Source organism: Semicossyphus pulcher, unplaced genomic scaffold (assembly GCF_022749685.1).
Source record: "Semicossyphus pulcher isolate SPU_LCO1_2020_fin unplaced genomic scaffold, fSemPul1.0.p SCAF_9, whole genome shotgun sequence".
In the NCBI taxonomy this organism is placed as follows: Eukaryota; Metazoa; Chordata; class Actinopteri; order Labriformes; family Labridae; genus Semicossyphus; species Semicossyphus pulcher.
The window spans coordinates 16,894,618-16,922,270 of NW_027211770.1; the positions used below are offsets into that span (position 1 = coordinate 16,894,618).

General features: G+C 41.4%; 1 protein-coding gene across 2 annotated transcripts; it reads left to right on the forward strand.

Moving 5' to 3' along the window:
* The first annotated feature begins 5,939 nt into the window (after positions 1–5,939).
* On the forward strand, positions 5,940–27,539 carry LOC138583583 (rap guanine nucleotide exchange factor 5-like). Of its 2 annotated transcripts, none has more exons than XM_069655468.1 (18): positions 5,940–6,344; positions 11,899–12,038; positions 12,713–12,813; positions 17,204–17,282; positions 17,541–17,685; positions 17,776–17,873; positions 21,484–21,514; positions 21,702–21,780; positions 22,750–22,899; positions 23,377–23,474; positions 23,748–23,870; positions 24,035–24,216; positions 24,424–24,514; positions 24,626–24,676; positions 24,956–25,043; positions 25,205–25,269; positions 25,364–25,418; positions 25,782–27,539. In XM_069655468.1, exons 1-18 carry the CDS (start codon positions 6,165–6,167, stop codon positions 25,898–25,900), a joined length of 1,875 nt encoding a protein of 624 aa, XP_069511569.1. In that variant the 5' UTR covers positions 5,940–6,164; the 3' UTR covers positions 25,901–27,539. The 2 variants fall into 2 exon arrangements, with proteins under 2 accessions (XP_069511569.1, XP_069511570.1); XM_069655469.1 differs by having other exon boundaries at positions 11,899–12,024; positions 12,681–12,813.
* Positions 27,540–27,653: the final 114 nt, after the last annotated feature.

Below are 27,653 nucleotides of genomic sequence, written 5' to 3' on the forward strand. Positions count from 1 at the left end.
TGCCAAAGCAGTAAACAAGAACTCAGGTGAAATAGAGTGGGAGACACGCTCTCCGTTCATGTACACAAGTTGAGGTGGCAACAATAATGCAGCAATGGTACCTCCAGGGGAAATGTCCTATCTAACGCACAACAGGACGCAAAGGCGACAGCTAAGGTAACAGCTAAGGCACCAGCGCATGCCTTCGCAAAACCCTGTAGGATTACTGCAAGACTTTCATCAAACAAGCCTGTTTATTTACATTGCTTTTTGGATGGGAGGGTGGATGGATGGAGAGGTTTTCTAATCTTCACTCAGTTACAAACTGGTGTTGTGAGGAAAACTTAACAGTGACACATTCAAATACAAACAAAGACAAGACAGTTCTTCTACAAGTGGCATCAATGTTACTGATCCGTCCACTTGGAAATATTCCAGGATGTCCAAAAAGGAACATAAAGGGAACTTGTTGTGATTTTGTTTGATAAAAGAAAAATCAGCCGCCCCTTTTAATGGACAGAAGAGACAGGAGAAATGATTTCCTCTCCCTGGTTTGTTTCTGTGTGGATGAATCAAGCAAACATTTGCCTTTCTTGTATGTATGTAAACCTGGCTAATGGCTTACAATATCAGAAACATTATTTCATCACGCCATGTACTTGAGTCAAACTATTTTATTCTAACTGCTTGTGTACTTCGATAAATAAAAATAGTTTCCAAACTTTGTTTCCTTCCAATATAAAGAGTGATATTAATAGTTTTATAGAAACCTAAGAGGAAAGCAATCTTCTTTTGTGACATGTTTGAGATCAGTGATAAGCTATATGTTGATAGCAAATGTTGATCACTGCTTTCAGCAGTGTTGTATTACTCCTTGCTTCTTTCTTTTGTAGTTCTGATGAACTTAACATCATCTTACCTCAACTAAGAACACTGTTGGGAATATGACTTGGGGCTTACTCTCAGCTAATGTATGTTTTCATATCTCCTTCATGTACAGTGGAAAGAACATCAAAGTTTAACCATTTGTCATTCAACCAGAAACACATCTCAATATATTTGTATAATTTCCCTGTGAAATTACTGTATTGTATGTTGTCCTTATTTTTCAGACTGATAATAATGATAATAAAGATGACTGAAGATGACCGTTGACCTCTAGACCTTTGATCAAAACAATAAATATATATGGAATGTAAAAGCACCTATAAAGCTATCATGATTGTTGCCAAGGAATTCCCAAAGTTTAAAGGCAGAAGGACAACTGCAAGGAGAACATATAAAGCATGTTCATATCATATTCTATAAATGTTGGGACATGGACATATCATAGCCGGAATCATGCAGTAACAAGATGCAAATGTAATTGCTCTTTGTGGCCAGTAGAGGTCAGTGTCACATTAAATGGTAATTACCATGCCAGTATGTGACATCTTTGAGCCTTTCTGCATTATCATTACATGGTATCCTTATCCTTTTGATTTCCAATCAAATGTCAGCACCATCCAGAAGTGGTGATGCTGATAACTATCATCGAGAGGATGACATCTGAGGGTGACAGAATAATGAAAACTGAAGAGGGAAAACATCAAGAATAGGAAATCCAGTCTGCACTCCAGATATCCTCATTTGCAATGTTCAAAATCACCATGGTGCAAGATTATTTTAACTGAGTATGAACAGGAAGTCAAGAAGTGATCGTCACCATGTAGGTCAACAGGGATTCCAAACTACTGTGTGTACTTCACATTGATATTGACCGCCAGTAGCAACTTTAAATACTACATAACGGTTGTTTTGCTTCCATCACATAACTGGCAGTGTGTAGTTACCTTGGTAATGAATAGAAGCTATGAGTTGGATGGTAAAGGCAACTAGCCAGGAGGAGCTGTTGTTGGAGTGGGTGGTTGTTTTACAGGAAGCAGCAGATACAGTAGCTCTGTAGAAAGATACATATTGCGCTTGAAAACGAATGAGTACAGGTCAACAGTCCACTAATTTTTTCCCTATGCTAGTTTGCAGGAGTCTAGGTTTTGTGTAGTGCACTACATAAGATCACTGTTAAGCTGAAAATAAATAAAAGGCATGATAAATATTCCATTAATGTCTGCAAACATGTTTTCTGCCTTTTTATGAATTATGGTGGTCACGTACACCACCATCTCTGGTGTCAGAATTTGCCTTGATCCAACAAATACATCAGGAAAAAATAAAGCTGCCCTGACATAGCTCCAACACGGTATTTTAATGTTTTTTGCCTTGAGGCAATCCTCTCTAGACGGAAGTGGACATACTTTTTTAGGAGCACTAGCTTTAAATTGACTGTGGCAAGTTGGAAGATGTGCCAAGCTCAGGTGACAGGTGGTGAAATGACGTGAAACACCCTGTACACCGCATGTATTCGAAAAAAAAAAAGCTTCACGTAGTAGCAAAAAAGCTTCTGACTCAGGAAACACTTTTTTTTTTCCATGCGCAGATGATTATATTTTTTATATGACATTAAGAAAATAAGTCAACAACTTACCACTGTAATGTCGTTCAAGCCCTTTAACAATAAACTCCCAAATATTGTGATTAACTAACTCTACATTTCCAAGTTAAAGCCATCTGTTGAGCAAGATAATGGGGATAACATTTCTATAATATCAATACAAATATGTAGGGAATCCCAAATTGAATGTACATCGATGAGGAAATCCACGGCCATAAATGTCGCTTGTGCTAAATAGCTCCACCATGAGGTAGACGCAGGAATACACAGTAGTGATACAATACAAATCAATAAAGTTCAGGGACTAAATGCAAGAAAAAGGTAAGTTAGCCACAATAGAGAATAACAACAGAAATTGATAATGTTTGTGTTTGATATAAAAAAAAACCTGACCCTTTGTATCGTGTCATTATCAATTGCCACTGAGTTTCTATGTAGCATACTTACTACTAGCTAGCTAACTTACTAGTTAGCCATAGCGAGCTAACGGTAGCGTCTACGGTAACGTCAAAGCTAACGCTAGCTAGCTAACTCTGAGTTCCAAACGTTGATAATGTTAACGTTACTAGCTAACATTTTAGTCACAGAGCTAATTATTTTCTACAAAGCAAAACTTTGTAAACAAATAAGTTTGGCATGACTTACCAATGTTTAAATATATTTACCAAATCCTAAAATCCACAGTTTTACATGTTATTTCCGTGGGTCAAACAGTATGAAAGTTTTTGACATTTTTGTGCGTACAAATCAAAGACTGTCTATGGTTCAAACAAATATGTTAACCGGAAGTTGGGGGTGATCGGCGGTTGACGCAATATAAATAATAACGTGCATTAATGTTGCTAAATTAAAAGATCTGTAGTTGCATTGCCAATAACAATTATATTAGCTCTGTGATTATATATATATACACACACATACATAGATATATATAACCTGACATATTATCATTTGGTATGGTAAACATGCAAAGTCCAGAACTGACTCTCTTCTAACGTCAATTTTGGTCTCAACCAAATCCTCCTCAAACTATCAACTTCTAAAAGAATGCCATAGGGGATCACATTTCTCTTGTGTATAAAGACACTAGGATATTTTAGCATAAATAACTGCTTACATTTATCATTCATACACTATGTAATGACATCATTGTTCTGTTGTTCAGTCTATTCTTTCATTTTTATGAGATTGTGCAGAAGATAATTTTTTAAAGGATATACTGTAACAAGCTCACCAGCATTTCATCACCTTTTCCCTCTTTTACAGCGCCACAGGCCGACAGTAACAGTGTACCTCCTATGGTTGTCATGGTAGTCCCTGGTTAGAGACAGAGCGAGCTCGCTAACAAGTCTGACTTTAGGCGTTCTCACTTTGCAATTCATTTACTTGAGAAACTGGGTCAGTGTGGTAGCACATTAGAGCTGGAGTTGTCCTCCTGGCTTTGTTTTCACTTCACAACGTTCATCGGGAAGGAGCAGGAAGGAAGAAGAGGTTGTTTTTAGATACACAAGGCCAATAATTTCCTTAGTTTCCTTCCTGTAGTGAAATGATATAGAATAACATACTGCTAAATGATAGTTACATATGGTACAGTGGCTAGGTGTACTATTTGAAAAGGTCAAAGAATGTAGTCAGTTATTTTTATCTCTATCCATTTAAGTCCATTTGTGTTACCAATAAACTTATATTTGCTTATATTGAAATAATGCAAAAATTGGTTGATATCTGCTGATAAAGACTTACAGTCACAGTATTGTATCTGAGGGCAAAAGGCAGCTTCTCAATCAGTCACTTCTTAAGAAATTAAAAGCGGTTGTGGTTTGATGAGCCTGAACCTCACATGAAAGAGAAACAGCACCTCGAGAAGAGATGAGGACCTTTTCTCATTCTGCAGTGTGCTTTATCAGCAGTTTGGAACGGCACCACAATTGAATGGCTCTGCAAGGACCCAGTCAAGCATCACAGTGCTGACAGAGGGGAAAAAGATATAACGCTAATAGATTAAGTGTTCATAGAGAGAATTAATGTCCTTGCTTTACCTTTGTCAATACATGTAGGATCACACAGATCCCTCTGAAGCTGCACTAAGCAACTAACAAGCTTCATTTCATTAGCAAGTGTCTGACAAGTCTGTGATCTTTATAAAAACTGACACTTTGGGAGCATAACACAGATGATAGGATAGGACAGTATGAGGAAGGATCAGCAAAACTTTGCCTAATGGCACCACTAGTGATTCAAAAATTATCTCATCAGAGTACCTTTAAGGCTTTACTGTAATGTAGCGTACTTTTATAAATTATTTGACAGTTAAATGATGTAGAGAGGAAACAGTTTATCAATAATCACTTAGTTGAGCGTCTATTTTGATAATTGATTATTTTTCATGCAAAAGCGTTAAACAGACATTGATTCCAGCTTTTTCTATGTGAAGTTTTAGTGTTTTTGTGTCGAATGTGATCACATCTTTAGGTTTTGAACAGTTAGTTTTAAAGAATTAGCAGTTCATATCATCGCCGTGGCTTTGGTAACTATGATGAATCTTGTCCATCATGTCCAGATATTTCAGAGACCTAATGATTGAATGATAATTTGGAAAATGCATACCCCTCATACAGATTAGTCAATAGATTGAGTCCTAAATATAGAGTTTACATCATCAAATTTACACCATCAAATATCAGAAAAAGTAGAAAGAAAAAAATTGAATCATAAAATCACAAATTGATGCCTTCAGATTTATTGTTTCGTCTGACCAACAGTCAAAAAGCCAAAGATATTCATTTAACATTAGTTATCAGATAACAAAATTGTTTTTGATTAATTAACAGTCCAAAGACAAATTTATTAATCAACTTAAAGTTCCAATACTACCTGTTCTAAAAGGCTCTTGTCAGCTGTGTTCATTCAGCTTGTTCTTTCAAACAAAGGTGTAAATATAGATCTACTCTTTCACAAAAAGCTACACAATTACACCTGCATTAACAGGTCCCTCTTATCTCTCTCTGTCTTATAATTATTTGACAGATATGTGTATAATAATTTATTTATAACAGTTCTGTATGCTTTGACTCAAGGAGCTGCATGTAGGCTACATTCACTTAGCCTATTGTATTCATTCTGACTGAAAACAGAACAGTTAGATATTGTTTTATTGCTTGTGCCAGAATGACCTTAAACCTGCACATACACACATAATACATCTCCACCCTGACAAGTGTTTGACCTTCCAGTGTAATGCACCCTGCCCAGTCCTGAATGTAGACCTTCTCCTGCTTTCGGGAGATTTTGAAACTTCCTTTTTTGGGTCTGTCTGGCTCACCAGATGTTTCCTGAACACACCGTGTTCCTAACTCTCTCCCCTCCCCAGCGATGAAAGGCGAGGGACGCACGGAGAGAGGGAATCTGTCATTCACTCTCAGTAAAGCCAAGCGCAGAGGGATACCTGGAGTCAAACTGAGGAAGACTTTTCTGCGTGTACCTCTCTGCTACAGAGCTGACCAAAGCGCACAGCGACTGGGACTTACTTTAGCTGCAGTGACAGAGGACACTATAACTCACCTGAACAGCACACACAGAGACACACACTCAATACTTAACACCCTTTTTTGTAGCTGCTCACCTTCTCTCACACTTTTTTTAAGAGTAGTGTGAGCTCACAGGCAGGAGCCCTGCTGTTGTTGGTGATCCGGAGATGTCGTGGGACTGTGGCCTGAGGTACATGTTCTCTGTGTCCCCTGCGCTGCAGCAGGGGAGCATGTGCATCCTGCATGACAAGGAGGACCTGTCCAGACTGGAGATGGTCCAGAGACTGGCCAAGGATGGCTGCCGCTTCCTGCAGAACCAGAGCAAGGGCCCGGAGAGGACGAGCGAGGTGAGATACACAACAACAACACAGCTGCAGTCAGAACATGAATTTTTATAATATTTCTACAGCTCTTCTTCAGACACTGATAATGAATGTTGTGTTAAATGCAGCACACTTTACTGAACAGCTATCTATGGCCTTGTCAGTCAAGCTGCTTATCAGATAGTCCTCTTCATGTCATTATGACCCCTACCCATTCAGCATAATGCATCCTTGTCCATTCAGTTAGAGTAGACACAGTTTGCTTTACTCTGGGCTGTACTGCGTGATTATATAACGCTAAGGTTTTTGCAACTCTCGTGTTTAAGAATCATGTCTCGCACTGCCTACAGTGCTCCATCCATCAAACCCATGTAAATTGTTCCTTATTTTTATTGGCCACCTCGCATTATGTATCGTCTCTGCTTTCTCTGAAGATGAATGTTGTCATTACGGTTCTGTCAACAATAAGCTTTCTTCAGTTAGATCTAACATAACAGGCTGCAGGCTGTAAGATTTAGATTGATGTATAGATGGTTCCTTAATAGTATACTGTAGTGTAGAGCGGGTTCATATGCATACAAATTATGTTATGAACGTACTGTATCCTTTAGATTCAACATCAGTTTATTTAGAGTGAGTCACAGTGAAGTTCAACATACAGGTAAAACACAGGCATAATATTGAATATTAAATAAGAAGTAATTCAATTAAAATAAAGAAAAATACAATACAAAATTATGGCGTGATTACTCAAAACTATTTTTAATAGTTATTTAACATATCTCACATGAAAGAAGGAGCAGTTATGAAAGAACGGCTTCGTAAACACTCGAAAACTCTTTTTCCTTGATTCCAGAAAGATCTGTAGGAGGTAGGTGCCGTCTTTACTTAGCCCATCAGGGATAAGCCCAAAATAGAGGGATGTGAATGTTATTAAACCCCCGGGGTTTTGATATAATTGTTGCAAAGTCTTTCCAGAAAAGTCTGAATAAAGACACAAGATCAGTAAACATGGGCCAGCCTTGATTCCCTCCTGCATTATTACCGAATCGTAATTGAAGCCCTAACTGCATGTACTATACGTTCAGTTCAACCTGCACACTTTTTTAAACACATGACATCATCAGCTTCTCGGCTGTGTAGGACACGTCTGATTGGCTGACCTCATGGTGGGCTCTGCTTCTCCCTTCCTGCCAGCTGTATCTGCGTGCTGAGCTGAACAACAATGGCAGGAAAAGTTGACGCAAGTTGTCAGACCGCCGTGCCAACACATTGTGTGGTTTTAGGGTGGATTCCAGTGCATCAGGTTTCTGACCTTTTCTGCAAACACAGGGCGAGATCTCCTTATCAGAGTTACTATTCAACAAAATGACCTTTTGTGTGCAACAAACAACCACCAATCTGTGTATGATCAAATGTTAGTGCTGCATAATACAACAATCATAATAACCTTTGTTGTGTTAAAAACATGCAGTGTTCCAAGTTGTATTGTGGATTTAAAAATATAAGAGTCCACTAAAGGCACGAGTATGATAAGGCGTGTATATGATATATGTAATCCCAGCGGTAATGGCCTGATATGCCGACCTTATACATAATACTTGACATTATCTAGAAATGTTAAGATTATGTGAGATTATGTAGGAGTGTGTCTAGATTATAGAATGGTTTTAAAGTAATCCAATGATGCTACAATGCACATACTGTATCACATGTGACTCCTGTAAATGTCTAAGCCCGGACATGAAAGAGCTTATCAGTCAAATCCCAGCTGGTAGAAACAGGGATACTTAATATACAGTCAGCCTGACGCTCATGTGAAAATATGTTAGAGATTCTGGTGCAGGGAGATCATGACTGTTATGCAATCTCCTGCGTTTGAATCCATGTTTCTAGGTCTTTTCCTTTGGTAGTTTAGAGGCATTCATAATTCATTCAGCTGTTAAAAACCATCAGGGTTAAAAGTAACAGCTTTCAGTTTTGTGTTTGGAAACCATTTGTCCTTTTACTTCTATGCTGTTTTAATTATTCAGGAGTGTTAGGGATTCGTGCATGATCATAGGTTTTGTGTGACACGTTCTTACACCTTATGTAACAATATTTCATCAACTTTATTTCCCTTTATTCTGCATGTCTGATCAGAATACAGAGCTGCTGTTCTCCGCCAACACATGAAGCATGAGAAGCAGGATATTTTCCATAACATGCACGTACTCTTGTTTACTGTATATTTTCAGAGCTTGATCGGAAACTGGAGCTAATTACAGTCAGAGATAATGAAGTGTGTCTGCATCAAAGGGTTCTTTGAAAACAACACTGATGCCTCTTCTTCTTTCCATTCTGAGTGATCCAAACTTTTCCTTGAGAGCATTTCAAACCAAATCAGCACCCTGTCAGGACTGACACCTTCCAGGTCTCTGTAAGTGTTTCATACCATGCGTGCCTGACCTGCTGTAGCAGAACAGAGACACAGGCAGGGGAATGCTTCTGAAAGAGACAGTAAAACATTTAGCGAGACATGACTTTATGCAGAAGCCTGAAATTTAGTGTGTACTCTTCACTGACTGACAGTGTCCAAATTGGGAGGGCTTAAGAGGTAGCTGTGAGTGGAGGTCACCTCCAAGCTAGTATAGAAAGTGTGCGGCCCTGGCTCTCTGTATCATTACAAGCATCCACGCTTTAGCCTGATTGTGTTTTTGCACTGGGACGCTGATAACCACAAAGCCCAGAGCACACTGAAGACAGGCCTGCAGCTGCAGCCGAGGCTGGATCAATAATTCATTGTGAGGAAAGGTTTGTTTGCTGTTTGACCCGGTAGCGGTACACTGAGACACTCGGTTAATTATAGTCAGAATTCACCCTGCTTTGCTGTCAGAATTCATGAGAAAAAAACATTATAAGTTTATAAATAAAAGAGCTCACAGTGTACGTCACGTCTTGACATAGATAGAACCACCAGTTTCTTTTTCCAGAGAATCAGGAAGCTTATCAGCGAAGCTTCTCTTCCTGGGAATTTTCCAGTTCTTTGCTTTCCCTCATTTGGGGAGAACAGCCTGCCAGAGGAAATTAAGCTCGCAAAGTCAGTTTCATCTTTTAAATCTTAAAAACACACTTTTAGAAACAGGCTTTTTAGTCTCTTAAAATTGTATCACTGATAGTTGATATGTGTTTTAAAGATATAATCTCAAAGATTTTCATTTAGATAAATGTCTGTTAAGTCACTATCCATCACACAATGGTGATTGAGCCTTTGGCCCACTGATGAAAGCCTTTGCATTTGCAGTATATAGTATTATTATGGACTGGGTGTCTGTGGTGACTTTCTGGGGAAAAAATCACAAGCAGCGCCCAGTTAGTGACACGTTTTCCATCAGCCAGCAGTGGTTGGTCTGCCAGAGAGGGTAGGCGGCGCTAAGCGGCTGCGTTTCCGGTCTCTGCAAGTGTTGCGAGTAAACAGTAATCTACTATGGCTGAACAAACAAAGAAAAGATCGATGACTACATATACAACTTCAAAAATAAGTGAAAATCCAAAGAAAAAGAAACAAATTTGACGCTCAGATGAAGGAAAAAGAACCTAAAAATGAAAGAGACCGTCAGTGAGAAAAATCAAGAGTTACAACCGTAACAAAGGGAGCAAACCTGGGAAGTGTCGTCCTGCAATTACCGTTTATCGCCATGCGGTGCCGCCAAATAGAACAGACTGAGAAGTTTGAGATTAAATCTTTAAGTTTTACCTGCCTACCTCACATATTACTCATCATTCTTTTATTGTTGTTTTATGATAAGCACTAAAGTCGTACAAAAGTCTGTTTAGTCGTACAAAAAAGGGCATACAAATAGTTTAATCATTTAAGTCATACTACTAATACTACCTTATATTAAACTGTAGGTACTGTGACAGGATGACACAGTCTGTAACTAGGACACACCCTGAAGCACAGGAAGCAGTTTTAATCTATGCATGCCTGTGTTTGTGTGTGTGTGTGTGTGTGTGTGTGTGTGTTTTTATGTGTTGTCACTTTAAACGATTTCAAAACTTTATTTAGAGTCATGAATCACAGCACTGAAGGATCTGCCAGAAAACATTACCATTAATGGAGCTCTCTGCTGTTTATAGCTGTGACTGTGAGACTGTGTAATCTTACAGTAATGCTGAATATGTGGCCCACCAAATGATGGACGTGGTGCATTCATGTGCTCGGTATTGTGTAACTTCAGCATGTCTGTTTGTGTGTGCGTGTCCACAGACTGCAGATGGGCGTTAATGTGCCAGGAAGTCATGCTTAGCTGAAGGTCCTGGATGCTTTTCTGCAAAAGGCAATTAGTGCTGGAAAAACTGCAACCACTTCCAGCCTGTCTGCCCGGCTAATTGCATGCACGGAGGCTTGTGTTGCATTGACTGATGGCTGAGGAGCAGGGGGAGTGGAGGAGGGGGGGAGAAGATGCAGGATGCGTGTGCGTGCACTATACAGTAAAGACCTCATTAAGACCAATATCTCTGATCCAGACCCTCCATTGTCAAGCAGCTCCCAGCTATCTTTTTATGTCAGGGATGCTGCAAAAAGACATTTTGCTTGAAATGAAGGGTTAAGAAAGTTACATTTAGATAAATAATTGAATCTCCAGACTGACCATAATGTGCAGAATTATATCCCTCAAACTACAGTAAACATTAAGCTACAAAACTGAATATAAAGCATATAAGTCCAGCCTCTTGTGGCAGCCAAAGGGGGCGAATGTGCTTCTCAGTCCTGATTATATTTGCTTGATATTGTAATTTAATCTGCTACAACCAACATAGATTCCTGTTCGTTTTAATGGCTTGCGTTCTTTTAATTGAAAATACAACACTTTTTCTAATCAATTAATCATTTAGATTAACATTTATTTTGGATTTGGTATATATTTTGGTGTATATATGGCTTTGAAGATGTGACAAACAGTGATTAAAAGATAACAGAATTGTCCGTTAAAGCCCTGTTTCCGACTGGTGTACCAGTTAAAGCCGAGGCATTAAGAGACTTTATGTTGGCTTAGTGAAGGTGTAAGGAGGCGATAGAGGACTTTCCAGTCTGTCAGTGAGGCTTTGATTGATAACGTGGATTTTGGGTGACATTGTGTGACTAAGAGAAAGTGAAAGAGTGGGGGATATTAAGCGGGGGATTTTTTCATGGAGGTGATAAGACGAGGACCTTCCATGAGAGTTAAATTAAACTTAACTGTGAACCACTGAACCATTGTTGTTGTACCTAGTTTAACCCTAAAATGACAGCATGAAAATAGACTCTCTAGACACCACCCATAATTTAACAGGCTCCACGCAGAAATCAGTAATTAAAATTCGCGTGAGCCTTTTATGTTAATCCCTGAATGGGCTCCACTGATAAGGGCTGAATAATGATATATGGAAATTCTCTTTCATTTACAGTGCCAGCTTGGACAGAGTATTATGATGGAAATCAGCGGTGATTTGTGTGAGTGAGTGGGAGAGAATTCAGGGGAATCTCCTTGGTGATAACACTCTCCCTCCCTCCCTCCCCCCCTCCGTCCCCTATCTCTTTTCTTTCTCTCTCCAGCCACAGAGTGACGAGGCAGTCCGCGTGTGTGTGAGGGAGAGGGGCCACGACGTGCTGGTTCTCCAGAGAGTGGCGTCACAGCAGCCAGCCCCCTCTGCATCGGCGAGGGGAGGGGGGAGAGCGGAGGCGAGGAACGGGAGGTAAGCCTGTCCGCTCCCCCTCCCTCATAGATTCTCTCTCTCTCTCTCTCTCTCTCTGTCAGCACACTCCCTCTCATCATTCTCGCTCTCCGTCTCTCCGGATCACACACTCACTCAGGCATGCTTGCATCACAACTCCCTGCACATAAATGACAACATTAAATACATAGAAGTGATCAGCATGGGACTGTGAGGCTGCAGGCTGCATCCCATTCAGAAGCTTTCTCAGCTGTGAAAGAACAGGGATTCCTCAGTGTGCTTGAGGCATTGACAGCAACAGACTCGGAGCTGTGGCAGCTGCAGGTGGACGGATGGATAGGTGAAGAGGGCATGCAGCTATAACAACGGCAACATTGCCGGCGCGTGAAGGCAAAGGGACTCCGCGAAAGGATGGGATCTCATCCGCAGCCTCCGGACCTGCGGCAGGAGGAGGGCAGGATGCTGCATGCCGCTCTGGTGGAGCAGGAGGAGGACGAGGATGACGAGGAGGGCTCCGAGGAGAGCAGCAGTGACAGCACCAGCCGGGCAGAGCCGCTGACCATGCCCACCTTTGACGTCCCGTACTTTCGTTACATAGATGATGAGGGGACGGAGGGAGAGGAGGAGTGGAGCAGCAGCCGCTCTCTGTCCTCTATAGAAGAGGACTCGTCCACTGACTCTGTTGTGTCCGACAGGTACGTGGTGGTATCGGGGACCCCCGAGAAGATCCTGGAGCACCTGCTGAATGACCTGACCCTGGAGGAGGAGCAGGGGACGACACAGGGCAGAGAGTCAGGTCAGTATGCACACTGAAACACCTTTCCTGTCTGCTTTGTCCTTACTGTGTTTTGTCAGTGTGTGAATGAGATCTCGTTCTTGGTTCCTAAAAAACTTTATAACTTAGCAATGTTAAGTTTTTGTGCTTAAGCAGGTCCTCTGATATTTATATGTGTTTGCAAAGGATATATAGAAAGAGACAGAGAGAAATAAGTCCCTTTACTTTCCATTTTACTCTCTCCCCTCCCTACACCTCTCCCTCTCGCATGGGAGCGGGGACAGCAGCTCCCTCTGGGCAATGTTACCGAGCTAATCATGTGATATCATTCCCAGAATGCCACTAAGTTTGAGCCTGTTCATTTAAAAAGCCTTTGACACAGATAAACGCTGCTCAGATCTTCTGAGCGACGCCGTAGCGGAAAGAATGACACGCCGTCCAGCCTCCCAGCGACGACAAATCAACACATTTCCTCTCATCCCAGCAGGTACATGATAATGTGACACTGTTGCCAAGGCAGAGGAGACTCAGCTGATTGAGCTGAAGGGATGGTTCGATGGGAGATGATAATTGAGAGCAGAAGCACAGTTAGACGCGCAGAGGAAGAATACAGGAGATAACACTGTTGAGGGGAGAAAAAGGAAACGAGGAAATGCTAATTTTTCCTTGGAGACAGAGGTGGTCATGGATGATCTCTCATCGGGATGGAGGCAGGCTTTCCCCAGACCAGGGATCATTACTCATTTTGATGAGGAAGTGAATGAAATTGATCTAAATGTCATCTCAGGAGACTGGCTGCAGATGCAAAGGGTGCATTTTACATGCAAAAGGGGGATATGTTTCATGTGGAAGGGCTTATTTTATTGCTAGAATTGAGTTTTATTATTGATGTAAAAAAAAATATGAAGACATCCCTCCAGCCATTCTATACATTCCCTATAAACTCATTTGGCTTTACCTTTACACTCATATTCTCTGGGCTTAATTAGTAGTTTGTGAATCACTCACCATTAGTTCCCCGTCACCATTAGTGTATTGAAATTAACCTCCACAGGGAGCTGAAGACCTGAGCACGATGCTGAGCGATATCCAGGGTCAAAGAGCCACAGACCCGAAGAGGAGAAGGGATGACCTGAGTCCTGAGCAGCCATTGATCTGCACTGAGTGATGTTTAATAGTCTGACTCCTGCTGGCCTTCCCTCTCTCTGTGTGAATACTGAAGCTCCACATGCTCTGGAGCTGCTGCTTAGTGTGCCCTTGGAGGCTCAGCTCAGCAGAATCATGATAGCATGAGATCCTTGATTTCATCAAAAAGAGATTTATCTGAACATCCAGGCTGCCGTGTTTGGTCTCTCACTCCAGGATGGCTCAGACGGAGATTGTGCAGCAACATGACGGATGATTGCAGCAGATTATTGATGTTGGGTTTATGACTTACATGCAGCACAGCACATTAGAAAAGCTGGTTTTATCTCATCATTTGCTTCCTGCTATACTTAACACACAATATTAAGAATGCAGGGGAGCTTTCTTTCTGCAAGAGATGGCACTTTTCTGGAAGCACCACGGGCGTGTTTGAGGGAAAGGAAGACATGAACCACTGCAGCAGTCTGAAGTGTGTGGAGATCTCCGATATGCCAGTGTTTCCTTCTGTGGGCATTGTGGGGAGGATTCACAAGTGTTTCAGTGTTGCCTTCTTTCATGTGCCCAATCTCTGAATGTAGCCACTGATTCGTGCTCTGCACAGATTCATACTGCACGCTGCCGGCTCTGAAAAATGTTTTCATTGGGAGGATGTTCCAGCTCTTTTACTGGAGTGCGTTTTGAGTTTTAGTGAAAAACCTCAATTTAATGAAGCACATATAAAATGTAAGTGTTTTAAAAAGAGGCTGTCGTGATAATTTAAGGTTTTTAAGAGGCTGGCTTTCGTCGGTTACTGAGCCAATAAGTGACACATTAACATTCTCTTTTCAAAGGTTGCATTGATCACATTTACGAGTACTTATTGGAATGCCAAAGGGATTGGCAGGTTGATTGACAGGATGATTGCTTCTCAATAGATTGACAAACTGGATCAATTTATCCATTCTGCATTTCCTCTGAAAAGAAAACCGAATATGATTTGGTTTGAGTGGATGTAAGCAGGAGTCATCCTGCATTCTCTTCATGTTCGGATATTGATTCCAATACCTAGACGTGAATATTGGTTGATACAAAGTACCCCTCCAATAGTATTGATTTAAAACATTCATATTATTGTTGTTATTATTGTTATTTTAACAGCTGTAACCTACATAACTGGCCCTGTATGCCTGTGTTATGATTGCTATCGTTGTATGACCTGCCTGAGTACACTGAAGAAATCCTAACCTGAACAAGCTCAGCTAGCTACAGCTAACGTTAGCTATAGCTAAGCTTGCGGATCTTCCTGACTTCCTGTGTCTGCGGGTTTCATGTTCTCTCTTAACTAACATGAAACTACTTTATTTTGTCTTTTCACAAGATTTAATGATCATAACTTTAAATATAAAGACGACAGAACCTTAAATGTTTGGTGGAAAAACACTGGTCTGACATTTTGCTAGCTCCGCCTAGCGTTGCACTTTAGGCTAGCACAGCACAGTTGTTATTGGCTATTGTAACATAAGAATGACCTGAAATCTTTTCTTCACTAGTCTTAGTTGCTTGTGGCAGCCATTATATATACTATTGCTGTGTAGGCGACTGGTTTGGAGGGGAAAAAGTCTGTTTTGGGGGGCTAATAAATGATGCTATCAGATTAATGACTCATCAGTATCAGATCAGATCAGATCAGCGCTGAGGCAGGTGATAACTGAAAACCTTAAATAAATGTGGTCAAAAAACTTTCTTTACAGCACATTGCATATTATTTTGGGTCAGTGAAAGACACATACAGTATCTTCTGCTAAATTGTTTGCAATAAGTTTGCTCTGCAGGACATTCCCTGCTTTTTTTGCAGTGAAAAACTTGAGAACATGACTTTAGGTCGTCGATTAAATATTTACTCTGTTTTCCTACTTCAAAAAACTTGCACAGTGTACAGCCCGGGGAGAAGCATGTACGCTGTTACTGATGAGAAAGTGTTTCAGTTTAGACAGCTCAGAGGAAAAGCACAAACACACAGCAGTGTGAGTGAGCGGTACATGGGGAATGTGTAGGGGAGGGGGTACAGTACGGCATGTGGGTGGATGGATGTGAGATGTTTTCTGGCTTTGTTTTAAGGTGTGCTTCTGTGTTTTTATTGCAGCTACATGTGTAACCTCTCATAAACAGTGAGTGATGCACCCACAGCTGCTCAGCTCAGGATTAACATAATGATGTCAGGGAATCCTTTGGACCAGAACGCACACAAAGGCCCGGGGAAGCCAGTGTGAAATTAAAGGGGAGAATTTACAATTGTGGGTGTGAGGCACACTTACAGACGAGCTGGGAGGAGGCTGGCCCTAATAGGATTTGTAAAGCTTTTCGCTTGCGGCCGGGCATCACGTCTCAGAGTTACTGTCCTCTTTTTCTGTCTGCCTAAGAAATGTATTTTAGCGGCTTATGTCAACATCTGAAACGCACCTTTACACCCTGTTTTATGTCATATAAACACTCGCTTACAGTTTAATAAGAGATTTTGTGAGAAAGAGGATTTAAAAAATGTCTAATCATCATGCCGACAATCCGTGTTGTGATGATGTAGACTCTTCGTGCACCTCATGTAACGGGGATGTGTCAGAGTGAGCCGGTGATCTATTTCACCAGCTACGATTTAATCCATTTACACAAACACTTCCTCGTGTGTAACCTTGAGAAGAAATCACATAAGGATGCACCGGCAGAAACGGCTGCAAACACATTAGGATGATAGCTAAGCAATATGAGAGGCTTTTCTGTTTTCTAGTGAATCATAACGAAAACAAAGACATCAGAGGTCACAGAGAGGCGACCGGCACGTTAACACTATTGGCTGATCTTTGGTGATACAGCCTGCAATGCGTGAGACTGAAGATATACAAGAAAAGGCTTGTTTGAACTTGTTGGAGAGAAATTGAACCGAAGACTGAATAATGTGCGACCTTCTGGTTATTACGATACAAAAGGAGAAAAATTAAGTCTCTTCAATTAAAAGTGCAGGCCCTCTGTATGAGCAGCAGACATTAATCATACTGTTGTCAAGGTCACTGCTGTACCTGCCCTGCAGCATCCTGTAACTTACTGCAAATCTAATGAGGTGCAGTATGTTTGAATTACATGACGTCTGCACAGTTTTTCAACTTGTTTTCAGTTGCTCTCTTCAGTAAGAAATCTTTTTTAATTATAGAGCCACAGAACTGGTAATAGCTGAACTACTTCTTTGTTTTTATTTGCTGAAAATGTTCATTTTCTGTCTGTTTTCTCTTTGCAGATACTCTCCTGGATGACTTTCTGCTGACCTACCCAGTGTTCATGTCAACCAGTGATTTATGCCAGGCTCTGCTGGGACAATATCCTTAAACGCAGGAACGTTATTACATAAACTCACACATAATAACCCTCCTGTGTGAATGCTGCAGACAGACAGACAGAGATGTTATATGCAAAAACACGACTGCTTTATTGACTCAAAGCTGCTCCACCTCCGTCTGTCTCGCCGCCCATCCTTAAATCAACATCCCACACACATTCAAGCTTCCTTGTATACTTGTGATATCAGCAAATAGATCTCTCTCTCCGTCTGTGCTGAAGCCTTAACCGACTCCCACCTATTGCTCCAAGCGATACAGAGGGAAAGAGGACAGGAAGGAGGCTCTGGAGAGGAAACGTAAAGTCCTGCACCTGGTGTCTCAGTGGATGTCGCTCTGCAGAGATTTCCTGAGGGAGGACGAGCATGTCAAACTGTTCATGAAGGTAGGAAATGTAATGTACCAGGAAAAGGGTGGAAACGGGTCGGGAGGTGGGTTTGATAAGTGAGAAATAAAAATTGACATTTCCTTCCAGACTTTGTATCGTTACGTGTTGGATGATCTTTACGAGCACCCGGCGCTGGAGAAGGACGTGAGGGAGCTGCAGCAGCTGTACCAGCTGCATCGCAGACAGTGAGTGACCACATATTAACTCACTTTAACTTAGTACACACAGATACTACAAACATGTCTAAATGATCAGTACAACTGATAAAAACTGATGTATTTATTGATATCAAGTTTGGTGCGAGTATGACTTTAAATGTTTGAGGTCTAAAAGAAGCAGAGACGCTCGCTGTGAAGACATAAAGAGCTCCTTCTCTGCTCGACGGCTTTATGCAGCCGCTCAATGAATCCATTCAGAGATTGAAGAGGAATCGCAGTGTTCTGGCTGTTATTCACGGAAACATGAAGGTCATGAAGCTCTTTATGTTAAAATGAGCTAAAAATTAGGAAATACAGGAACTTTGGGAATTAATGAGAAGTTTTCAGATATTTCTGTTGCTTGGCAAGAGAAAAAAACGATGCTCCAACACTTAACTGGAGGCCTGCTGGCTATTATCGCACATCCATAGATATAATACAGTGATGCACATCATTATGGCTTCTGACTTGTTGAGTAATAAAGTTATTATGTAACCTAAAGTTGCACTGATCACATGTGTCCAGAACTGTCTGTTACAGCTCCTTGCCATTTGTTTTTTTAGTCTGCAACCATCCCTAGACTCACGTTACCTTATATAAAAATGGTTCAAATAAGCTTCACACAGGTATGCAGATGTAGTACACAGAGCAAACAGACATAGTATACAGAAATTCGATCTGGGAATAAGAAGCTACTGGTATCGGATATACTGACTCAGCATCGGCTGGAATGAGGGGTATAATGACGGGTCGGAAAAAGTAGAATCAATGCATTCCTAACACTTACGGTTTGAATAATTATTTTCCAGACATAATATAAACACTACTATCTTAATAAGTATAAGCGATTACAGAATAACCTTCATAGATATTGTAAATATCTAATAATAAATCCATTTTGCATGTGAATCCTATTGATTATTCCAAACTAGAAACTCTTGCACTGATAGAGAGTACAGTGTGCCACACCTTTGTTTACTGTTTGGACTTCTGGAGTTTAATAATTCAACCTAGGAACAATAACAACGACAAAAAGAGATAATGGCAATGACAATACAGGTGTTGGCTGAAGCATTAAAACAGCATATTGCATCTGCCCTTAACTCAATACAAAACAGTTGAACATTAATGAACAGTTGTACTCAGGTCACACAAATAATGAATGTAAATCATGCATATAACACCTATATAGACATTCATATAATGTACAGACATGTGTGTGTGTGTTTTCTGTATACTCACGTGGACACGAGCTTTAGGGGTTTGCATACCGGTATCTTTTACCAAGACAAATATTAACAGACAAACCTACTTTAGGGTTAAACCAACTCTACACACATAATCTGTCTTTAAATCACTATTTGCTTTTAAATTATAATAAATAAGATTAAAATAGAGGAATGTTATCAGTTATGGATTAACTTTAATATTGGACAAGGACAAAAAGTCTCAGCTTTTTAAAACATGTATGTTAGGACAAGTGATTCAGGTAGATCAATTACTGTGTAGTAGTATGATTGATGTACGTTTAACATATATATAACATTCATTCACAGAGGTTCCTTGAATGCATCTTGAATATTGGTCTGTCTTGCTCTTGTTAAATTGAAACGGTTGCCTAGCTACCGTTTCTTGGTTTAATAAAGATAAGCATCACATTACTCTTTGACATCACAGTGTAAACAGACACATGGCCACACCCCGTGTCCCCCTTCCCCTCCGTCGAACCACAGCCTCCGATCGGCTCGTCTCCCCGGGGACTCTCCAACCTGCCGCCCATTAGAAACCAGAGCAGATCATTCAGCCTGACTCTGCTGCCTTTATCTGGGCTGCTTTATTCATGTTTATATCCACAACACCCACTCCTTTAAAGCAGCGGACTCTGTGTGGGTGTTACTAACTGACATACTCTACTATTTATGAGCTTTTCACAATCAGGCTCACCCGGCGGGAGGACAAGGTTGACTGCTTTGTGGCAATCTGCAGCCGAGTGAAGAGCTGAGAGGTGTCATTTCTTATAGAATCAAGAGTCGTTTAGTGCTTTTGCTCTCGTCCACTTCCATCTGGCCTTTGTGCAGAAGAAAGCATGCGTCATACGTTTCTGAAAGGAATCAAACCACTTGCCTTCTCATTGATATCCACGGTTACTTTGAATGTTTTTCTGAGGACTAGGAGAGTGAATCAGATCACACGCGCTCTGTTGTGACATGACAGAAGGAATCAAGTTTTTCATTAGAGCAGTGCTGCTGCTGCTGCTGCTGCTGCTGGCCTGTGAGAGGGGATCCCTCAGGGCAGGCTTTGTGCCAACACGCCTATTGTGATGCAGAGCCCAGTAAGAGCTGAGGGATGATAATGGACACGGTGGCTATCCGTCATGCTAGCCAGGCTAACTGATGAGAAAAGGGTGATTAAATGAGGGGATCACGTTGGAAGGTCTGAAAGACTACAAAGCACTCCAATCTGGCCTCGACACTTATCTTAAATAATGAACTGAGTGCAGCGCAGGAGGATAAATGTACGTTCACTTTACCTTGATTACAGACAAAATTACACCCTTCGGCAAATAAACAGCTCAACTCTAAACTTAACCTTATTTAAAAAGCACTTTTTATACAAACATCCGGCCCAAAGTGTTTCACGTAAAAACAACAGATGGAAAATTAGAACAAAAATGAACAATAGATACAATTTTAACAGTGAAAACAATCAAATGTGAGAAATCAATAAATAATTATCAGTTAAAAGTTAAATAAGACAAAACAGCAGGGATAAGCCAAATTAAAAAGAGGCCTTTATTTCCTTTTAAACCCTGGTGCTCCTCAGAGTTGTGTGAGTTAAGTCACTCAGGCGACCCCGGGCTGCACCAACATTGTGTGCAGTGCTCGAGTGGAGCGACAGCAATGCTCTTGAGATAGATACAAAAAAAAAAACAGAGGAAATTGTATAATGTTCACCATCTGACTCTCATAACGAAAAAATCAGGCAGGTTTCTTCTTATAGAGACTTGTAATGTGTAATGATTGACCGTCTGTCATCCTGGAAAGACCACATTGAACTTGTCGACAAAAAGACAAGACAAAGAATTTATTTCCTTCGCTGACTGAGATCTTTTGGGGCAAGTAAACAGATTCTTCCTACAGTACTGTAACACCACAAGGTACAAGTGTCCGTCCAGAACTGCTCCACCAAATGAAAATCAGCTCAAAGATTGTTGACCACTTGAGAAACATTTTCTTCTGTGTTTTTTAATTGTTTTGTCAAATGTTTGGTTATTTTGTATCCTGTCCTTCACTTTTATGTTGCAAATGGAGCTGCTGTGACGCAAGAAAAATTTCAGACTTGGTCTGACAATAAAGTCTTTATCTATCTATCTGTGAAAAATACAGAGAGGGCGAGAGCGTGCCATTTTGATATTCAGAGGCAGTGAGATCTTATATTGAGAGAAGATCTCTGATGTAAGGAGAAGCGAGGTCATTTAAAACTTAATTAAAAAAAAGAAAAATAACTTTAAAATTACCCCTAAAAGAAACTGGTAGCCACTGGAGTTATTCTTTTTTTATGGTACGCTTTACTGATTTATTTCTTCCTTTATTTTCAGCACGTCAGATGAATATTCCCCTCAAAGAAAGGTGAGTGCACCCATAACGTTTTGTCTCATAATGACCCTCAACCTGAGCTCACCTCCCTCTTTGACGCATTTGTTTAAGTGTCAGAGCGATTGTCCTCACATTTCCTGCTAATTGTTCTGCAGTTCACCCGAAATGCCGAATGCGCTCTCAAGAAACATGACTGTGGGATTTCCCTCCTTTTTTTTAGAGCAAAGCGCTTTTCCACCAATTGAGCCTGAAGGAGAACGGGCTGCAGTCCAGAGGCACACAGAGGGAGAGCAAGGAAGGTAAGTCGTAAAACACGGCGTTCTTCACACATTCCTCCCATCGGACGTTGTTTCCAAGAGCTGCTGAGACGTTTAGTCTGAACAGGAGAACAATGGGAAACTTTCCAGGGAATGACGGAGAGGCTTTGGAAATGCACATTCCTTAGGTGTGACCGAAGAATTCCTTTTGGAGCAGTTTTTGCTTCTTTTAAAGGACAGGTTCAACCAGATTATACAGGCGACCTCTGGTGACCGTCGTCACTTTGAAAACTTTCCTTTGGAACTCTTTCAATAAAGAAATGTCCCTGCTGACCTTTTACCTTCACCAAGACGGATCTATCCAGTCGGCTCGGTCTATCCCAGTAATCCCACACTACACGGCTGTCTACAGTTGATCACTTACTGGTTACACTGGAGCCCTTTAAGGTCACACGCTTTGCTCAAGGTCACCAGGAGGCAGCCCCGTTATAGCATTTCCTTCCTGTTGTTCCAGAGACGGCAGCAGCTGATTTAATTGATTGGTTTCTCTCTCCTAAAAGGTGCGCTGAACGGTTGGATAAACTGGTCTGTGTCTGGAAACTAATGTTGCACAAACTCTGCCCTCCGCTGAACAGATTGGTCGGTTGTCCTTCCTCTAGTTTACCCCCAGGCATAAACACTTAACACCAGTTCTCACAGCAAAGCGGACAACGGATCCCTCTTGGGCCCTAAAAGCCCCGGGGGAAATTACAGCGAATCTTATTATTAGAAAATGTTCGCAAATAATGTTTATCTTTAAGGTGATTCCCACATTATAAGCTAGCCTTATGGTGGTGCAATCTAGTATCAAGACAGTCATTATGTCTCACATCTTGTTTGTCTCTTGTTATATATTGCAGTCATATATGGACTGCTGTTGCACTGTGACTCTTGGAGGCAACAGTTAGATACGGGCAGAACAGGACCTGCAGTGTTGAACATCACTGGATCAGTGTGTCCTCTGTGTTTCAGTGCTGTGTCATGTGTACATCACCATGGACTCGTACCTCAGCGTGAAGGCTCATGCGGGCGTTCTGGCCCAGGAGCTGCTGCAGGCAGCGGCAGAGCGGCTGGACGTCCCTCAGGGTGAACTGGTGCTGGTGGCTGTCACTTACACTGGAGGTAAATATCATTATAACTTACCTGCTACAGAACGTACAAACCACCAAGAGAGTCACTGCAGCACTGACTGACAACAAGCAGTCACAGTTGTGGCAGGCTGAAAAGACAGTGACAAGTTGCATCTTTAGTCCTCTGCACCTTTAATGATGTAAAAGAAAGAACTAGCACAAATGATCTGTATTTTTATACCAATTAATATTCTGTTAAACACTAATGACCCACCATTGTAGATGAATAATAATGGAACACAATATGTGAGGTAGTTCTCCACAGGTCTGACCCACATATCTCCCCGGTGACAGTTAAAAGAGAGAAGCATTTTCAAACCACTGATATAAAGTCAGTATCTGTTATCAGTGCCTGTAGTGACTGGATACCTCGCAGTGGAGGGCTTATCTCTTGCTACCAATGCTGCTTGCACGCAGCCTGACAGATTTTTAACGACATGCTGCTGTTTGTGATGTTTTCTCTCTGCAGGTCGGCTCCTCCTGCAGCCTCACGACAGAGTCTTCTCTGATTCTTTACGGCCGGTCGGGAGGCTGCACGTGTGCAGGAAGGACCTGGGAGAAGTCCTGGTGAGGAAATGTGACCATCAACTTATATTTGTAGAAGCAACAAATAAGACAATCTTTAATTCAGTGTATGCGTGTATATATATGCAAAGTAGAGCTTCAAAGATCTGTCATCGGTACAAATGATCAAAACCTGCAATAGTTAGATAACAGCATTAAAAAGTCTCTCATGTTCGTATCTGTCTTTCATGTGGTGATATCATCAGAAAAATTAGAGCAAGGAGCTGCCCTGCTCCGTCTTTGTTTGATGTCTCTTCTTTGGTTTTCCATCTTCAGAACCCGTTCACAGACAACTCGGAGCTGCAGCAGAGGACGGCTCGCATGCTCAGTTTGAACACATGGGACGTGGCTGTCGCTCTCACCAACTTCGACTGGACCATCTTCGACTCGGTGCACGAGGTTCGTCCCACATCTTTAATACTCGCACATCATTTGCTGCTTTTAAACTTCCCCGTGTCCCTGGAGAGTTTAAACACTTTTTAAAGACACCAATCAGAAGCTGCTGTTAACCCTGCACGTGCCCGGCTCTGCTCCCCTCATGAGTACACGTTGTTCTTTCACAGCAAGAGCTCGTCTATTTCACCTTCAGCCGCCACAGCAGCAGCAGCGGTCACACCGTGGCGTTGGAGCTGCTGCTGCAGCGCTTCAATGAAGTCCAGCTGTGGGTGATGACTGAGGTGCTGCTGTGCCCGATGCTCTGCAAGAGGGTCCAACTCATCAAGAAGTTCATCAAGATCGCCGCCCAGTGAGTAGATTTACTGTCATCCTCCTGCGTTTGAGAGATGTATTGTTTGTGATGATGCACATCATTAGAGCATTTCAGGCGAGATGTTCAGGCTTTGATGGGGATGCTGCCCCCTCTGGTGGATAATCAGTAAACTGCATTTGCTTTTTGTGCCGTTAAGCTGCACCCTTGTAAGTCACTGAATTGTGTGCTCTGATTCTTTTATAGCTGTAAAGCTCAGAGGAACCTCAACTGTTTCTTTGCCATAATAATGGGCCTTAACGCTGCAGCTGTGAGCCGCCTCAGTCAGACGTGGGAGGTAAGGAGGTTTCTGTTTTTTCTTAGAGACAGGAAATCTTCTGTGCCACCTTTAAACCGTACGAACTTTGTATCTGAAATGTGAAAAAAACTCCTTTTATTGCCTCTGCAGAAAATACCAGGGAAGTTCAAAAAGCTGTTTTCCGAGCTGGAGACGATGACGGTAAGTGTTATTCACGCCGCTCGATGTAAGCTCTCTATATCTGTTTTAAAATGAGAAAAACAGTGATATTAATCCGCAGTAGTAGTGAACAAAAGCCTGTGCTTCAGGGTGTCTGAGGCGAAACAAACGGATGTTTTCATTTCTGAACATCAGGTGTTTTAGAAGCCATTAGTCTCTAATGCTGCCATAATTCAGCTCTAACAAAGCATGCATGCACAGGCACACACAGCCCCCCTCCCCAGAGGATTGGACTCATTGGTTTTGACAATGTGTTCACAGGATCCGTCGCTGAACCACAAGGCCTACAGGGACTCTTTCAAGAAGATGAAGGCGCCAAAGATCCCCTTTCTTCCTCTGCTGCTGAAAGGTGCGCTCGTTATTCTGTCTCTTCAGTTCCTCATGAGGAGTGTGACTGTAGGAGGAGAGCGCTGCGGAAGATATTTCTATCAGGCAGAAACAAACAAGATATTTTACCTCCAACACCTGTTGGTGAATACTAAAAATGTTCTGTTTTTTCATCTGCTTTAGATATTACATTCATTCATGAAGGCAACAAGACGTTTCATGACAACCTGGTTAATTTTGAAAAGCTGGTGAGTTCATATTCTGCTCCTGCAAAGACAACACGCCGTACTTTGAATGTGAAACGTCACGTTTGATGTAACTTGTGTCCAATTGTATTTCCAGCACATGATAGCAGACACAGTGAGACTCATCCGACAGTGTCAGAGAGATCACATGGGTCAGTATTCACATCACACAGTCCTTGTTTGTGGTGGAAGATGAGCAATGTTTTAAGTTTCTTTGTAATTCTGTGATTTAAAGGCATTTTTAACAAAAGGGTTAAAGATCAGACTTTGCAAAAAAAATTAGCAACCTGTGGACAAATCAGTTCTCTTAGATTCATCAATTCAAAATGCCTGATGTGGTACACAAGCTTGTTTTATAATCCAAAGAAAAGATGGTTATAAAGGCCTTTTCATAGTATTTAATATAGTTTCCATGAACAAGGCCTTATCAAAAACAGGATGTCTTTCATGTACAAACAGGAGTTGTCCCGGCAGCTGCTCTTATCTTAAAAGTTTAACAAGTCCTTTACCTGCAGGAAATGGCATCACGCAGAAGAGCAGCTCTGAAGTGCGCGCCTACATCGATTACCTTCATATCATCGACAATCAGCAGACTCTGTTTGAACTCTCACACAGGCTGGAGCCTCGTGCTTAGAGAGCAGCTCTCGCTGCACTCCCCGCTGCGTCAGCCAGACTGTCGGATCGCCAAGGAACAACCAATCGCTGTCTCGTCTTTAACTCAGGACACAAGTCGCCAATCATAGGACGCTGCGTGATCCAGGCCGACCACAGGAGGGAGCCGCTCGATCAGGAAAAACCAACAGAGACAGGAAAAGCGCAAAAGACACAGTTTAGGAGGCAGACAGCAGCTTATTAGGTGTTTCGAGCTGTTCTAATAAACAGCTCCCCCTTGTGGAGAATCAGCAGCCAGAGCAAAAGAGTTTAAGTAGATTTTTATTAGATAGGAAGCTCTTCTCCTGCAAACAAACAAGCCAGGTGCTGAGCACGGAGGCTCAGGATTGACACTGGGATTATAACATGTTCGTTTTGTAATTTCAGAGCGTGTCTGTAGATTTGGCAGCAGAAGGTTCCATCAGATTTAACCAAAGAGTAATTCAGTCCAATACTGTACACACACTTCTGTTTCCTCAGAGTTTGCAACAATCCAGATGTTCCCTACATCCCAGATGTAAGACACACACTCACTTATAAATCAGTGCAGCGTCTGCACCACAAGCGGATGTCTTGCTGACTGAATATAGACGACACAAAATGATCTTTACCATTTTCATATATTATTTTAATTGTCTGTTTTTACATTGCAGAAGTCTCCTTTGCTTTTTTTATTGTTTAACCATAAAGTGCAGTGTACTCTGTGAGAGCAGGGAATAAGAAAAGTCTACACAGTATCCAGTACTTCTATGGTGTGTGTGTGAAACGCTGTGTGAGGTGTTATCTCATGTATGTAAGTGCCAAAACCCACAGGAAAGCCAAGTCAAATTAATGCTAATCGCTCGTATCTTTAAAAGCATTGGTGTAAGTCGAGCTGTGGACAATCAGTTAAACGAAGCAGCAGACCCTCACTGACACGTCTCTGTTTTGGTATCAGCCATATATTTAAAGTCTGACTTGCTTGGAGATATCGGCTTTAGCAGAAATGTTGCATTTCAATAACATCCGCGAATCAAAGCAAACACTTCCCCATCGCTGAGCTACAGCTGATCTCTGTGATCCTCAGTCAATGTAGGAATAGATGTTGCATAGGGGGAGAAGTGTTTGTGTGTTTGAACTGTTCCTATTAGTGAAGAGCAATAGCAAAATAAAGTACTGCAGCACCTTCTGAACAAACAAAGGTAGAATTATTGTGTAGTGTGTAGTCAAAGAAGATGTCGTATTTATTATTTTAATTGGTCCGCTTGACAACTTTCACCCTAAGGTTAGGACATTGCTAGTAGGCAAAGTGTTTGTAGATGGAGTTTTGCTTCATATTACATTTTAATTTGTATATTATGGATTTTAACACCGCGTTGAGCATTATGAGAACATGCTTTAGCTGTGTTTACCTTATTTTGTATCATCAACAATGTACAGTTGATCCTGTGTATAGTGTATATAAATGTTGAATTCTGGATGAGGATATTTATTTATTTCAGAATTATTTATTTGCTCTATTTTGTTTGATTCCATGTTTTGTTTTTTTGTACGCACTGATTTGGCTGGTCTGCATGATATGGCGAACCATGGATGGACCACCTGTGTCAACTGTGCATGCAATAAAGTATTTTTCATCATCATGAGTTGTTATTGTAAAAGATGCACAGAAACACACGGATACATTCAAACTGCTTTCTAACTCTTATACCAGCAATGACCTGGTTATAGCGAAGATGGAAGTTATAGCAGAAAGG

Coding starts and splice junctions, on each gene's coding strand:
- LOC138583583 (XM_069655469.1), top strand. CDS start 6,165: ATGTCGTGGGACTGTGGCCTGAGGTACATGTTCTCTGTGTCCCCTGCG. Junction 6,345..11,898: donor GCCCGGAGAGGACGAGCGAG/GTGAGATACACA, acceptor TTCTCTCTCCAG/CCACAGAGTGACGAGGCAGT. Junction 22,900..23,376: donor GGCTGTCACTTACACTGGAG/GTAAATATCATT, acceptor TTCTCTCTGCAG/GTCGGCTCCTCCTGCAGCCT.